Source organism: Muscardinus avellanarius, assembly GCF_963383645.1.
Source record: "Muscardinus avellanarius genome assembly, chromosome: 2".
Classification (NCBI taxonomy): Eukaryota; Metazoa; Chordata; class Mammalia; order Rodentia; family Gliridae; genus Muscardinus; species Muscardinus avellanarius.
In genome coordinates this window covers 202,946,681-202,963,906 of record NC_137787.1, presented here as the reverse complement: position 1 = coordinate 202,963,906, position 17,226 = coordinate 202,946,681, and the positions used below count along the sequence as shown (strand labels likewise).

Below are 17,226 nucleotides of genomic sequence, written 5' to 3'. Positions count from 1 at the left end.
GAAAGAGAATAAAACACAAGGCTGACTAAAGAAGTGTAAAACAGTAACATAAAACTGAAAAGATCTTTAGAAAAAAAAAGAAGTGGCAAATGTTAACCAGATCTAAAGGTAGGTATAAACAAAAGACATACTGTGTGGAAATAGTCCACAGCATTTTCAAAGTTGCCCATCAGACTATGGATATATCCTATGGCGGAATAGGTGGATGCATTCTGAGGAATTAACACCAATGCCTGTCGGTGGTAATCCAGTGCCTCTGCATATTTTCTGTTGAGGAAAGACAAGAAGGGGAAGAGGAAAAAAATTATTAAGCACAGTGAAAGTACCACATTTCTAAATCTGTGATGCATGTCGATCTATGTAGACACATAGGAATTTTCCTCTATTAGTAGCAATTCAGACTGGCAACTGCCCCATACCTACTTTTATGGAATTCAACACCTTAAATTGCATTTTCCTGGCAAGCCCTTCAGTTGGCTGCAGGAACTCCTCCACGATCTGCTGTATTCCTTTTGCTGTTTGAGGAACACCCAAACACAACTTCATGCACAACTTCTGGCCTGTGCCTCATCACACACCACCTTTTCATTTGACGGCAAACCTCCACCAGGAAGTTAGAAGCAGCCAAGAAATTTTGCTTTAAGGTCCAAAAGTTGCTCAGTGTTCCCCCACGTTTTCTGGAATATGTTCAATTAAAGTTTGGGAAAGGCTATGGATTATAATGGAAAGTAAAGACTCAGAAATCCTATAAGAGAAAAGCTGGCTAGATCCTAACTAGCCTACAATTCATGACTTAATGACTTATTTGAAAACAAAGAACTCACTTCTTCTTTCTTTCTTTCTTTCTTTTTTTTTTTTTTTTTTTGGCAGTACTGGGGATGGAACCCAGGGGCATTCTACCTCCAAGCTACACCCCCTGCCCTATTTTTTATTTTGAAACAGGGTCTCACTGAGTTGTGGAGGGCCTCACTAAGTAGGTGAGGCCGTCCACGAACCACGATCCTCCTGTCTCAGCCTCCCCAATGCTCGAATTACAAGCATGCACCACCATGCCCGGCAAAAACTCATTTCTTAACCATGACCACTTACCACATCATGAAACCTCTCAGGACAGTGAGAATATGAATATGGTCATAATTAGATCCCATGGTCCTGACCCTTCTGAATTAGTTTTGAACAACAAAATTTTTAACCTAAAAAAATTGGTATTTGCTGGACGTGGTGGCTCACGCTTGTAATCCCAGCATTCGGGAGGCAGAGACCTGAGAATCACTATTCACGGACAGCCTCAGCTACTTAGTGAGACCCTTCGCAACTCAGTGAGACCCTGTTTCAAAAAAAAATAAGACTAAAATAAAATTGGTATTTTATTTATAAAACAATGTTTTTGCTACTTGTAATTAAATGTTATAAAATGTATTAAAATGTTTTTGCTATTTATAATCTCATATATGTTTCTAATATGAAATTATACAACAGAGATAAATAACAACAGTGATTTGGTGTTTGGTACAGCTAAGCAGCCAAGCACAGAAAACCAAGGATCTCATAAAATAAAAATAGGAAGTACACTATTCAAAATCAAGTCAACTTTTAATCAAAGACATTCTGAAAATGCCCTGCTTCACTTACTTAAGTTTCCTGCAGACATGCCCCAAATTGTTCAACAAAGGTTCCCACTTGTCAACGGTCACCTAAAACAGCAACATCAAGCCACAAGTTATACAAGTTGCGTTTAGCCTGATTATTTGTGCTGAATCACTTCATATCTCTTTAGGCTGGGCTCTTCTAATGTGTGCCTTTTCCTCTGTACTAGACAAAGGATTCTCTGGTTTATCCATCTTTATTCCCTAGACAGGAGATCTCCCAAGGACTCTATTGTAATTGACACAATTTTGCCCAAGAGCCCATTCATGCCAAAGGAGTTTAAATTGCATACCTGCGGGGTATGGTGGGGCATGGTGTTGCACGCTTGTAATCCCAGCATTTGGGAAGCTGAGACAGGAGGATTGCACAAGTTCAAAGCCAGCCTCAGCTACTTAGTGAGGCCCTTTGTAACTCAGTGAGACCCTGTTTCAAAATAAAAAATAGGGCTGGGGGTGTCACTTGGAGGTAGAATGCCCCTGGGTTCCATCCCCAATACCGAAAAATAAATAAATAAATAGATAAATAAATAAATAAATAAAATGCATACCTGCAGCCCAGAACTCTCTCTCTGAAACAGTGTCTTTATATCTATCTGCCTGCTAAATATTTCTACTTAGAACATAAGCACTTTAAAGCCAATGTGCCATACTCATCTCTCTCCAGCCATTCCAGCACCCTAACCCTGTCCAAAGTGTTCCACCCACAGCCAATGGGAACAAGAACACTGGACCCTCTAAGACTCCCTAGGGTGCTCCTTTCACCTTTTAAGAATAACTAACCTGTGACCCTCAGTTTCCCACTAACAAAAATCTAGACTGGGTCCCAAGCTACAAGCCTGACGATAGTGTTCTGAAACCCCTTGTTTTCCTACTCTCCCAACATAAAAAGTACAAACTCTAATATCATTTCAAGGCTACTAATGACCCATACTTACCCTTCTCTTCCCTTCCTGACTCATTTCTTGACATTTGCTATGAATCTCTACACCTAAAACTGTTTCTGCCTGGCTAACGTCTGCTCACCTCAGGACTGAGGTTTGTGAGGTAACCAGACCTTTCTGACCACCCTCATGTCTGGTAAATTACCCTTTTATGTGAGTACTTTATTCCTCAATCATACTCCGTTATTACTGCCGATTTATTTACATCCCCCAAAGACCCAAGGGCAGGAAATTTCTAGTTTCTGCTACATTCAATGCCTTTTTTTTTTTTTTTTTTTTTTTGCGGTACTGGAGATGGAACCCAGGGGCATTCTATCTCTGAGCTACACCCCCAGCCCTATTTTCTTTTTATTCTTTTTGAAACAGGGTCTCACTGAGTTGGCAAAGGGCCTCACTAAGTAGCTGAGGCTGTCCATGAACCCCGATCCTCCTGTCTCAGCCTCCCAAATGCTGGGATTACAAGCATGCGCCACCACACCCAGCTTAATGCCTAGCCTTTTAAAACACATGTCAGCTAATGAATGAAGAGACTTGAGTCACCTTTGCTAACTGCTGAGACTGGCCCTAAAAACATAGCCTATGTGAACGGAAACAAATCCTTCCGATCTGGCCCTTTTGACAACTGCTGCAGTTTATAACTAAAATCCAATAGTGTTTTCCCTTCATATAACTTTGGTGTATGTTGGGGGGAGTACTTATAGCTGAGCCCAGGGGCATTCAACCTCTGAGCTACACTACTAGTCCTATTTTTTATTTTGAAACAGGGTCTCACTAAGTCGCAGAAGGCCTAAGTTGCTGAGGCTGGCCACAAACCTGTGAGAGCCTCCTGTCTCAAAGGCACAAGTACTGGGATTACAGGCTTGTGCCACCACACCCAGCTCCCTTCGTGAAACTTTTAGGAGGCTTTTGACACTTTGGTGAAAGCACAATTGAAACAATGAAACCCGTATTTTAAATAGCTAGCAAGACTGCCAAGTGCCTCTGAATGAAAAGAATATAATTTCAACTTTAAGTATGACTCAGGAGCATACATCTCAAACTTTTCTATTTAAGACAAATCTCCTGGGGATCTTGTTAATTCCAACTTTGATCTGTAGATCTGAAATTATGCACGCTTGTAATACCAGTACTTAGGAGGCTGAGACAGAAAGATCACAGGTTCACCGCCAGCCTCAGAAACTTTGTGAGGCCAGCTGCAATTTAGTGAAACCCTGTGTTTCCAGATAAAAGAATAAAATAGGTCTGGGGGAAAAGCTCGGAAGCAGAATGCCTCTGGGTTCCACCAAAAAAAGAAAAAATCAGAATAAGAACCTAGCCAAGTGTTGCAAACATTAAAAGGTCTAAATATTAGAGAGCACATAGTGAGGATAAGCAACAAAAGGTCTAAATTTGAATGACAGCTGGCCCTGTAGAAGTGGACTGCTGCTAAATTCTGTAGCCCTCAGTCAAAGACCAGGCTCTCTAAGGCTCTAGAGGAGCACTACTCTACACACTACCACGTACACCAGCTTCACTAACGATACAAAATTCCCAGTTTCAAATAATCATCTCATACATTATGACTGCTCCCACAAGCCAGAGCTAGGACCCTTTTAGGAAGCAAACACCCAACACTTGCCTGTCCCTTAATTAGAAACAAACCAATTTTTTACTATATGGTAAAACAGTTTACTGTCTGAAAACCTTAACATTACCAAACTTTTTGTTTTGACACCTATCAGGTTATTCTCTTCTAGGCAAGAGATTGTGTGTTTCTATTATTTTCCTTATTCAACAGTAAATATGCATAGGGTTATGTGTATATATGTGCATTTACAGACAGTACATAGAATACCTCATTCCCAATAGCTTTAATTTTTTCCAAAGCATCAAGAAACCATTTTTCTGCTGTTTTCCATCTAAAATAGAGGGGAAAAGATTATGTTATTCAAAATTAACAAGTATAAACATTTAAGAAAAATTGAGCATCTCTTTCCAATAGTACTAAAATGAAGTAGGGTAAACTGCTAGAAGTAACTGGTTCATATTATAGTTTAAGTTAGGTGTGTGGCTAATCTTAGGGCATCCCAGGGTATGAAACTTGGGAGGCACCACTAATTCTCATGACTCGTGGTATTTAGGTTCTGAAACCCTCTGGTCAAAACCCGTTCAACTGGTTGTGAATAATCTTGCTTCATGTGGGTTTTTATTGCAGACATCTTATTTAACATGTGTTGTTGACTTGCTGACAGTAAACTCAGTCAACAGCACTACCACTCTGTCCTGAATAGAGCTCATCCCCATCTAAAAGTATTTCTCCCCTGAGGCATATCACAGCTTCTTGTGTTATGAACATAAGACACCAATAAGCTTGGGGATTAATTTGAGTGGTGGTAAAAAAAAAAAAAAAACAACAACAAAAACTTCAAAAATGTGAAAAACATGACACTAACTAGATCAAAGCAAAGGTACTTGTGTGAAAGTGACCTTGTGTGAGGTCAACTGGGAACTGACGAATCTTAGTGAGTAGGCTAATTTGTAAGCACAGAATTTGTGAATACTGAGGATGGACTGCATTATACTAAATTATTACCACATATTGTAAAGCCTCCATTTGTTTTTATAAATACTTAAGACAACCCAACTTTGTGAACACACACATGACATAAAAACACCAAAGTTCTAACTTACTGTTTAAATTTATGTATAATCGAATGCAAAGGATCACGGGCATTTTTCTTTTTGAGTATGACACCAAATCACTTATTCTACAAATGTCCAAGGCTACAGAAAAGGGCCAGGAAACAAGAGACTGGGTCATTCTGTTTAATTTCTGATTTACTAGTAATTAATCAGAAAGGACTTTTGAGTTGGGCATGGTGGCACATGACTATAATCCCAATACTTGGAAGGTTGAGACAGAAAGATCACAAATTCAAAACTAGCCTCAGCAATTTAGAGAGGCTCTCCATAACCTAGTGAGACCCTGTTTCAAAATAAAAAAGGGGTTGGGGGTATAGCTTGGAGGTAGAATGCCCCTGGGTTCAATCCCCAGCACCTTAAAAAAAAAAAAAAAAAAGGACTTTTGTTTCAAAATTCATGGGAAAACATTCTCAAATATATGAATGCCACCCTAGAGAGCCTCCAGGCCACATGTGGGTATCAGAATTTGCAGCAATTCTGATGAAAGGAGGGTCAATATGTGGGTTTGGTATTCTAGGGAAACCCAAGATAAGAATTATACTTTCTAACTATCTCTACTAAAATAGTATATTTAAAAATAAAAACCAATTGAAGAGGTTCTTTGATTAGATGAACTCTAGGGACTGAGCTTCACTTACAGAGTTAAAAGGCCAAATACTTCCAATACTTACTCTCCGTTCTGAAACGCAACCACACCAACCTCGTGAATGACAAATGGGTCTTCAGGTGCTATGCTGAGTGCTTGGCCAAAGAATCTTTCAGCCAGTTTTGAGTTATTGGTCAATCCATATTCTAATCCAATATACAGCATTGGCAAATGACACCTAAAAATATTGGAAAATATCACATACTCAATATCCCAAACTTTGGAACTCAGTAGAAATTTGTCAGTTTCAGATCTATTTGAAAAATAGGACATTTGTCCAACTCTTAATTTATTAATATTTAATGAATGCCTAATGAGCTTTTAGTCCAGTCAGCTGCCACTGGTAGATTCTATCAGAAAACTATTTTTATTTTTCAGTTTGCCACAGTAAAAAAATAGAAACTTTCTAAAACAGAAAGGCATGGTACTGTTCTTTGTGTGATCCCACCCAAACTGTCCTCCGTATCTACCCAGCACCACCCATCCTCCAAGACAAACACAGTCAAGTTTCATTCTCTTTATGAAGCTACCTGGCTTTCCCAGCCTAAATGTTTCTCTTCTGGACACACCCATCATAATCAGTTTGTACTGGTTCTAGGCTAAAGAGTTCTGAATCAAGTTATGTGTATGATTTCTATTTTCATCCTCTGAGATAGTTCTAGACATAGTACTAACTACATCTCAACTGATTTTCATATATCCATACTATCAAATCAGTGACTGCAATATGACAGACTCTCCCTGTAAACACTGGCTGGCTGATACATATTTTAGGTCTATGAAGTCATGATTCAAATTAATATTACATCATCTGCAGAGAGATAATGAAGAGCCTTCTGAAGTATTCACCTGGAGAAGAAGGTACTTTCAGAATGGCAGAGAAAGGACCTCTGAAAATCTCCTCTTCCTTTGAAGCAAAAAAAAAAAAAAAAAAAAAAAAAACCCACTGGCAAATAATGTCAAAATCAACTTTTCAGAACTTTGGGAGTTAAACAAGAGCCTACAACCACTGAAGAGTATCTGTTCAAAAGATAGCCAACCCTTGGCTGTCCTGTCCCAATTCCTATCCCAACAGTGGTAGTAAACTCATAATCAGTGCCAAGGCTGCTGGAAGGAATGGCAGGGTAGAAATCCTGCAACAGTCCACAAACGATTATTACTGCTTGAACTGGGACAGCCTGTTTTGCATGACCTGGGCTCACTCAGTGTGAAATTATCTATCCTGTGGCATTTGTTGAAAACCATCAGCAGCAACTATTTACCAAGAGTAAACACAGGCCCGAGGCAGCTACCATAACTGGCCAAAGACTTGAAACCTGGGGGTGGATGTCTATCAGGGCACTAAGGACACATCCCCACAGTTCCAGGCCCCACACATGTGTGTCGGCTCTAAGCATGCTTGAAAGATCTGAGGGGGCCCAAGCCTAACACCTCTTCCTGGATGCAGAGTACACAGTGTATCCCAAGCAGGCAAAATTCTTCCACAAAGGTGGTGACATTGGTTCAAGAAATGCAGCAACCCTGCCAAGCCATAGAGCAGAGGCCTCAGTGGCCTCCAACAGCAAAGAGTACAGAATGAAGTCACTAAAACAGAGGCAATAACAAATCCTAAGGTGAGATGGGAATCTCATTTTCAGCCACATTACATTACTTTCAACAAAAATAAAAAAGACACATGCAAAGAACAAGAAACATAACACATGTACAGGACAAAAGCAGTCAACAGAAACTGTCCCAAAAAAAGTCTAGATGTAGACCTAAAAACAAGTATGTTAAATAAGCTATTTCAAATATTCAAAGAACTAAAGGAAATTATATCTACAAAATTAAAAGTATAAGAACAATGTCTCAACAGAGAAAAATAAAGAGAAAGAGTTTTTTAAAAATGATAATTCTTGCCGGGCATGGTGGTGCACGCTCGTCATCCCAGCATTTGGAGGCTGAGACAGGAGGATCGTGGTTCACAGACAGCCTCAGCTACTTAGTGAGGCCCTCTGCAACTTAGTGAGACCCTGTTTCAAAATAAAGAATAAAAAATAGGGCAGGGGGTGTAGCTCCTAAGTCGAATGCCCCTGAGTTCCATCCCCAGACCCACAAAAAATAAATAAATAAATAAATAAATAAATAAATAAAAATTTAAAATGACAATTCTTAAATGGAGAAGTATGAAAGATGAAATAAAAAATTTACTAGAAGGGTTAAAAGCAGATTTAAACAGGCAGAGGTCATCGTAACGATGGATAAGTGAGAGAACCCATCACCAACAAACCTGTCCAACAAGAAATACTAAAGAGAATCTTTTAGGCTAAAATGAAAAGACACCAGATAACAACTCAAATCCAGACAAAGAAAAGTGTCTGGTAAAAGTTACTACAGTTTAAGTACACAAAAATGCAAATATATATTTTGTTCACAATTATTTTCTTCTATTAAAAGACAACTGAGTAAAACAGTAATTATAATTCTGCACTGGCCAGTTTATAATATATAAGATGTAACTTGTATGACAAAGCACGAAAAAAGCTGGGTGTGGTGGCACACACTTGTAATCCCAGTACTTGGGAGGCTGAGACACGAGGACTGTGAGTTCATGGCCAGCCAGTTATTTAGTGAGGCCTCCACAACTCAGTGAGACCCTGTTTCAAAATAAAAATTAATAAGCCGGTGTGGTGGTGCACACTTGTAATTCCAGTGCTTGGGAGGCTGAGACAGGAGGATCACACAAGTTCGAAGCCAGCCTCAGCTACTGAGTGAGGCTCTCAGCAACTTAGTGAGACCCTGTTTCCAAATAAAGTATGAAATAGGTCTGGGAGTATAGTCCAGAGGTAGAAAGCCCCTGGGTTCCACCCCCAGTACCATAATAAATAAATAAATAGTAATAAATAGGGCTAGGAGTGTAGCTCAGAGGTAGAATGCCTCGGGGTTCAATCCTCAGTACCGCAAAAAAGAAAAAAAGCGCCGGGCATGGTGGTAATCCCGGCACTTGAGAGGTGGAGACAGGAGGATCGCGCAGTTTCAAAGCCAGCCGCGTTGGCTTAAAAGACCCTGTTTCCAAAAATAAAATAGGTCTGGGAGTGTAGCCCAGAGGTAGAAGGGTTTCCAGGAACTCCAGTACCACTGGAAAAAAAAATAATAATAATAAAGAAAAAAAGCACAAAAGACCCTGGCATGGTGGCACACACATGTAACCTCAGTACCTGGGAGGCTGAAATAAAAGGATCACAGGTTCAAGGCCAGCCTCAGCAATTTAGCAAAACTTGCAGCAATCTAGCAAGACACTATATTTCAGAACCAAAAAATAAAACAAAAGGGCTGGGGGTAGGGGTAACAGCTTGAGGGCAGAATGCCCGACTTCAATCCCCAATAGCACAAAGCAAAAAAAACCCACAAAGGAGACTGGAGGGAAAAGAGTAATGTTCTGGTATACTAGTGAAATCAAGTTAGTAATAATCTAAACCAGTTAGTTCCAAGATACTTTAGTGAGGTCCTTTGCAAATCAGTGAGACCCTGTTTCAAAATAAACAATAAAAAAAATAGGGCTGGGAGTGTAGCTCTGTGGTAGAATGCCCTTGGGTTCCATCCCTGGTACTGAAAAAAAAAATGTAGGGGAAAAATTAATTAAAAGTGGCACACTATAAAAGCAAACAAAAATCAACAGGAACAAAGAAGACAGAGAATATAGAAAACAATACACAATGGGCAATGCAAGCCTACCTTGCTGGTAGTAATTAAGTCAAAGCACAGGGGACGCACACGCCAATCCAAAGGAGAGATATACAAAAACGTGATAATACTTCAGGTTCCAATGAATAAACAAGGTGAAAGTAAAAAGATGGAAATCATGAAGACAGAAATAAAGGAGAGCTGGTGTGACTACACCAAAGTCAGATAAAACCAATGATGATGAAGAAGACACAAAATGATGCAGCACCTAAAAACCGCCACATAGAATACATGAAACGAAAACTACCGAACTAGAGGTGGAAGTCGACAATTCAACATCAAGAGCTAGACTTCAATCCTCCACTTGGAATGAAGGTAGAAGATCAACAAGGAAATGGTAGTCATTGAAGACAATATGATAAAGATTAGACCTATCAGGTGTCTGTAGACTACCCCAGCCACAAAAGCAGAATTTTCAAGCATATCTGGAACAATCCCCAGAAGAAATCACATGTCTCTTCTACAAGACCATATCTCATGAGACCATATCTCGTAGAAAAAGAATAGAAATCTCACAAAGTATATCCTCCAGCCACAGAGGAACTGAGTGAGAAATCAGTTAACAAGAGAAAATCTGAGAGATTCACAAACATGTAAAAAATTAACGTTCTTAAATAACCAACAACTCAGAGAAGAAATCACAACAAAAACTTAAAATACCTAGTTTCAAATATTTATCCAAATATGGGCAAGTTAAGAGCAAGTAAAGCTGTTTTGATGGAGATATGAAATTCAGAGGGACATAATGCTTTATTTATTTATTTATTTTGGTGGTATTAGAGACTGAACCCAGGGGCACTCTAACTATGAGCTATACCTCCAGACCTATTTTATTTATTTATTTTTCTTTTCTCTCTCTCTTTTTTTTTTTTTTTTTTTAAGTACAGGGGATAGAACCCAGGGGCATTCTACCTCTGAGCTACATCCCTAGCCCTATTTTTTTATTCTTTGTTTTGAAACAGGGTCTCACTGAGTTGCAAAGGGCCTAAGTAGCTGAGGCTGTTTGCAAACCACAATCCTTCTATCTCAGCCTCTCAAATGCAGGGCTTACAAGCATGTGCCAATACACCCAGCTTTTATTTTAATTTTTTTTTTTTTTTTTTTTTTTTTGGTGGTACTGGGGTTCCTGGAAGCCCTTCTACCTCCGGGCTACACTCCCAGACCTATTTTTACATTTTCATTTTGGAAACAGGGTCTCCTAAACCAGCGCGCGCGGCTGGCTTCGAACCTGCGCGATCCTCCTGTCTCTGCCTCCCAAGCGCGGGGATTACAAGCGTGCGCCACCACGCCCGGCTATTTTAATTTTGAAACAGGGTCTCACTAGGCTGATGACAGTCTCACTATTTGCTGAGGCTGTCCTCAAACCTATGCTCCTCCTGTTTCATCTTCCCAAGTAATGGGATTACAGGCATGTGCCACGATTGCCTAGGTTATTTATTTTTGAGGAGATACAGGGGATTGAACCTAAGGGGGCATTCTACCCAAGTTGGGTTTTTTTTTTTTTTTTTTTAAAAACAGGGTATCACTAAGTTGCTGAGGCTGGCTTAGAACCTGCAGTCCTGTCTCTGCCTCCCAAATTCTGGGATTACAATCGTGTGCCACTACACCCAGCTTGATATGAGAATTTAATAGCAAAGTTTGTTAGATTAGGAAACACTAAAGGCATTAATCATGTTCTTAATTATCACTGACTTTGATTCTTAGCTATGGACTAACCAGTAACTAATAACTATCCTGGGTTTTTGAGCACCCAGAATATCAAGTTCCAGGCCCTAGCAATGTGCTCCTTAGAAACATATCAGAGTGAGTTACAGAGAACCTCTTGCTGCTAATGATCAAGCTAACAGAGGAGGGCAATGTGCAGAGTCTGGAGCTGAGCTTCAGCACAGCACCGAAGGCCAAATGCTCCTTGACAGACAGGACAGAAAGGATGGGACTGAGGGTGAGGACTATTGAGGCACTCAGGAATGGGACCAAGAATTATAACCTAGAGGATTATTTCCAGTAGTTTGTACTGTGAAGTAATTGTCTGAGGCCCCTCCAACCATATATTGATAACACACACCTGTAATTCCAGTACTTGGGAGGCTGAAACAGAAGGATCACAGGTTCAAGGCCAGCCTCAGCTAGTGAGTCCCTCAACCACTTAGCAAGAATCTGTTTCCAAATAAAAAATAAATTGGGGCTGGAGTTGTAGCTTCAAGGTAGAATGCCCTCTGGGGGTTTAATCCACAACATTGCCCCCCCACACACAAAAGGTGATCCGCTGTGATCGTCTTTAGAGACAGGCCTGTAAAGAGTAATAAAGTGAAATGAGGTCATGAGTAGGACCTTAATCCAACAGGACTATTGCCTTATAAAAAAATGAAGGCCCATCAAAGCTCACTGTGCCATGTGAGGGCACAGCAAGAGAGCTGAGAACTCAATCAGCCATTACTGGTCCTTGGACTTCCAGCCTACAAGACTATAAGAAAGTATGTTTCTGTTAAGTCAGCCAGTTTGTGTTCTTGTTATAGCAGCTTGAGCTGACTAATACAGTTAGGAAGCTAAAGCTATATCCTTCAAATATTCTCATAGATGATCAGTTAGATTTTTAAAAAAGGCTACCTACCAAATATAAATATTAAAAAGCTACAGAGCCGGGCGTGGTGGTGCACGCTTGTAATCCCAGCATTCGAGAGGCTAAAACAAGAGAATCATGGTTCACAGACAGCCTCAGCTACTTAGTCAGGCCCTTTGCAAGTCAGTGAATAAAGAATACAAAATAGGGCTGGGGGTTGTAGCTCAGAGGTCGAATGTCCCTGGGTTCCATTTCCAGTACCTAAAAGGAAAAAAAAAAAAAAATCTACAGACAATAATCTAGATGCAGGACTGAATGTCAAAAAAACTGATAGTGAGCCAGGCGTGGTGGCACACGCTTGTAATCCCAGAATTTGGGAGGCTGACACCAGAGGAGTAGGGTTTGCGGACAGCTTCAGCTAATTAGTGAGGCCCTCCACAACTTAGTGAGACCGTTTCAAAATAAAGAATAAAAAATAGGGCAGAGGGTGTAGCTCAGAGGTCAAATACCCTTGGGTTCCATCACCAGACCTATTAAAAAAAAATGATAGTGGGAAAAGGTAGATCAGATCTATCAAAATGAAGTTCAATATAACTATAGACCCCACCCCTCAATTCTATAAATAATTTAAAGTAGCCAACTTTCATTGAGTACCTTCTAAATATAAGACTGTTCAAAATCTTTATTATCGACTTCCGGGAAGATGGCGACCGAGAAAAGCGGGGCTTAAGAGTCCCGCTAACAACCAATCTCCATTACCACAAAAAGAGCGCCTTTCATAGCCAGAAAACACCATCACCAGAAAAACAAAAAAACCACCAGGCTCCAGAGAGAAAGCGGACTGAGAACAGAGCTCAGGGCCACAGAGGAGACACACACGCCCGAGGACGCGGCAGCAGCACCATACTGCCGGCGGCAGCGGCGAACTCAGCGGACGGCTACAGCAAGCCGAGGTGAGCCGATGCGGAACAGCCAGGCGGGATCTTTCGGCGCAGACAGCATTTAAAGCTCCCAGTGGCTGAGCTCAGCACACGCTGCAGGGATTCAGAGTGGAAATCAAAACCAGAGAAGAAAAAATACGCCAGCCTCATGGCCGAGGGCGTGGCAGAGGCGCCATATTGCCACTGGCGGCGGCAGCAGCAGTAAATTCACCGAGTCCAGTACAGCTACATCTACGTACTCAAGAACAGTGAGTCAAATTGCGGGCCACAGAGGAGAAATCCCAGTATTGTGCCTCCTGGGACTTGACCCAGTGAGGGAGTGGTGGTGGCAGAGATATCACACCATAGGAGAGCGTGCAACCTGGCACCCCCCATAGTTTAAAGCAGCCTCTATCGACTCCCTGGGTCGGAGACTCTGTGATACAACCCAGTAAAGGAGTAGTAGGGTCTGAGATAATACAGACTCGAGATCCAGAGCACCTTAACTGAAGCCATAGTGACCCAAGGGAAGAACCCAGAGAAGGCACAAACCTCCGAAATCATGGGAAAGAGGAATAACAATGGAGCAATGAATGCCCACAACCCCACAGCATCAGAACCTGATAAAACAGAAAATCAGAGATTTCTAGAAGATCAAATCAGGAAAATAACTGTAGAAATAATAGAGGTGCTTCGAAAAGAACTCAGAGAGAGCCAAAAAGAGATAAAAGATGCAATTAATGAAGTAAAGGCCTCAATTCAAAGCACAAACAACCGATTAGACCACATGGAGAACAGAATCTCGCTCTTAGAAGATGAGCAATCCAAAAATGAATGCATAGTTTCTAATCTAGAAAAAGATATCCAACAGCAGGAATCTGACATTGAAGAAATATGGGCCCATCTTAAGAGAGCTAACCTAAGAATAATTGGAATAGAGGAGGGAAAAGAAAGTGATACCAAAGGGATCAACAATCTCTTCAAGGAAGTAATAGCAGAAAATTTTCCAAATATAGAGCAAGAGGTTGATACACAGATCCAGGAAACTTATAGAACTCCCTTTAGACAGGATCGGAGAAGAGGATCCCCACGCCATATAATTGTCAAAATGACCAATGTGGAAGCCAAGCAGAGAATCTTAAAGGCAACAAAAACAAAGGGCCAAGTGACATTCAGAGGCAAACCAATTAGAATCACTCCAGACTTCCCAAACCAAGTCATGAGAGCCAGAAGGGCTTGGAGTAACATATTCCAAACTCTGAAAGAAAACAACTTCCAGCCAAAAATTTCCTATCCAGCAAAACTTTCTATCAAATTAGATGGAGAAATAAGAAGCTTCCATGACAAACAGAAACTGAAGGAATTTATGTCTTCAAAACCAGCGCTAGAGAAAATACTCAAAGAGATTAACTACAAAGAAGAAATAGGTAACACTCACCAGAACCAGAGAAACAAGAGTTTCCATCCAACAGACAACTAAGATTGGTTATCTGTGGAGATTCATTATTTATGTTAGTCTTTTACCTATCTCTAAATTGTATTGTTTGCTTTTATTGTTGTTAATTTTTAGGATTTCTAGTTGGAATACTAATATACCTTCAGATATAGCATTTGGAAATATTTTATCCAATTCTATTAGTAACTTTTAACTCTGTTTACATTGTCTTTGGATATACAATATTTTCTTTTATTTTTTAGGGAGTTTGTATATTCTTCTGTTGCCTGTGCCATTGAAATCATATCCAAGAAATCACTGCCAATTTCAATGTTGTGAGGTTTTATGACCCAGATTTTCTCCTAAAAGTTTATAGTCTTAAGATTTATATTTAGGTCTTTTATCTAGTTTGAGTTAATACTTGTATGTGGGATTAGGTAAGGGTCCAATTTTATTCTTTTCCATGTAATTATTATTTTTCAACAATATTTAGTTAAAAGATTATTATTTCCACCACCAAATGTTCGTGGAAACCTTGTCAAAAATAACTTGACAATATAGGGAAGAAGTTAGCTCTAGGCTTGTATTTAACTCCAATGGTCTATATATCTGCCTTTAGAACAGTACTACACTGTTTCAATTATTGTAGCTTTATATGGTTTGAAATCAGAAAATATACATCTTCTAGCTTTGTTTTTGCTTCGAGATTGTTTTGGGTATCTAGAGTCCATATTCCATATCAGGATAGATTTTTTTCTGAAAAATAAATATATGATGGTTTCACCTAAAAAAAAGAAAAAAATATTCTCTGGTAAGAAAGAAAGCAAAAAGAAATATTGAAATGTTATCTTTAAGTCATCAAAAGCTTGGTATCAGACAAATGAAACTGTTATGTGAGATTATCATTTTTAATTTTGGATAAATTGCTATAATACTAGATGTCAACCACTAAGCCAAGCATGGGAGGGAGGGATGGGGAGAGAATGGGGTGGGGATCGGGTGGGGGCTGACTGGGCGATGTGTGCATGTATGACTACAAAAGTTTGTATCCCACTATGATGTATGAATACAGTGCACCAATAAAATAAAAATTAAAAAAAAAAGAAAGAAAAAAAAAATCTTTATTATCTCAATTATTCCTCACAATTAGCCACTGAGTAAGTTTTGATATTATTCCTACTTTTAAGGAGGGTAATCTGCCCAAGACCTCATGGCCCTGAGTAGAAGAGCAAGAAAGTGAGTACAGACAGTCTGGACATCACACTTTCACTGCTTGTCCACACAGGGATACAGGGATGAAGTCACTGGTCAGCAGAAGTCATCAGTACAAAAGAACTCTCCAAGAAGTAACCAACAGCAAGGCCGAGGGATCACTGGGAGTAACAGAAAGACTCCACTCCCCAAAGTAACACAGGGTACATTAATATTAATATATAATGCTGACATAGATCTAGAATACTGGCAAATATATTCCTGTACTACCACACTACATCAAGTAACTTTTGGCATTAGATACACTATAACAGTAACTCTGCTCATGAATACTTCATTGTACATGTGCATGTGAAAGGGGCTTTGGCACTCATCTCTTCCCTTAGGCTAATTTCCCAGTCCCTCTTGTACTGGCTGACACAAGCTGCTGACATAAACTTCTCTCCCTTCCATTTCCATAGTTACCCTATAATCGCAAGCTACTATACTAGGTAAGAAGCAAACATATGCTGCTGTGTGGCAATAACAGAAATTCCAATGCATTGTTGGCAAGAAAACCCTTCTGTGAGGTTCGTCAGCTGCCCCCATACCCTTTCATCAGCTGCGCTGCTGTGAAGTACGCAGCCATCGCCTGGTCATGCTCGCTCTCAACTGCAAACGAGTGGCCATAGGCTATCCACGCAGGCCCGTAGGTCTTCTCAAGCGTTGTGGCTTTGCTAAACAAAACATTCATTCAAGTAATGCATTTATTATTAATAATGCATTTATTATTTATAATAAATTTATTTATAATAATGCATTTATTATTAAATAATTTCATATAAATGGCCTCAAAGATATTGCTAACATTAACAGAATAAATGGACTAAACAACTTAAACACTAATGTAACATTTATGATAATGCATCAAACTAAAATGATGTTTAACAGTACAAGCAGAATTTTTAAAAATTTTAGAGGTCTACACCTTTTTAGATGCTGGAGCTGAACCTGTTAGCATTCTGCATACAACTTACAAAAGTATCCCTTAACCCAGAAGCCTACTTTGTAACGGAAAGGAAAGTGGTGGTAGCAGCAGCAATCACCTAATGAGGAAGAGGTGCTCTGTGCCAGGTCCCCGGTTGGAAGCCTAAGATGCATGGTCTCATTTTAACAACTTGCAAGGTAAGTTATATTTTGTTTTGTTTTGTTGCAGTACTGGGGATGGAACCCAAGGGTATTCTACCTCTTAGCTACACCCCAACCCAATTTTTTTTTATTCTTTTTTTGTGTGTGTGATACTGGGGATGGAACCCAGGGGCATTCTACCTCCAAGCTACAACCCCAGCCCTATATTTATTCTTTATTTTGAAACCGGGTCTCACTAAGTAGCTGAGGCTGTCTTTGAACTATGATTCTCTGGTCTCACCTTCCCAAATGCTGGTATTACAAGCATGAGCCACCATGCCGGCTGACAAATTA

The 17,226-nt window shown here is 40.0% G+C and overlaps 1 protein-coding gene across 1 annotated transcript in view; it reads right to left on the bottom strand.

The window, feature by feature from the left end:
* CDC16 (cell division cycle 16) overlaps nucleotides 1–17,226 on the bottom strand; it is a gene marked incomplete at both ends in the record, with an annotated part of 34,394 nt that overhangs the window by 5,121 nt on the left and 12,047 nt on the right. The window contains 5 exons of the mRNA XM_080689906.1: nucleotides 132–267; nucleotides 1,633–1,694; nucleotides 4,422–4,485; nucleotides 5,941–6,093; nucleotides 16,356–16,481. Coding sequence (XP_080546032.1) covers nucleotides 132–267; nucleotides 1,633–1,694; nucleotides 4,422–4,485; nucleotides 5,941–6,093; nucleotides 16,356–16,481 — 541 coding nt within the window. The remainder of the gene's footprint in view (nucleotides 1–131; nucleotides 268–1,632; nucleotides 1,695–4,421; nucleotides 4,486–5,940; nucleotides 6,094–16,355; nucleotides 16,482–17,226) is intronic.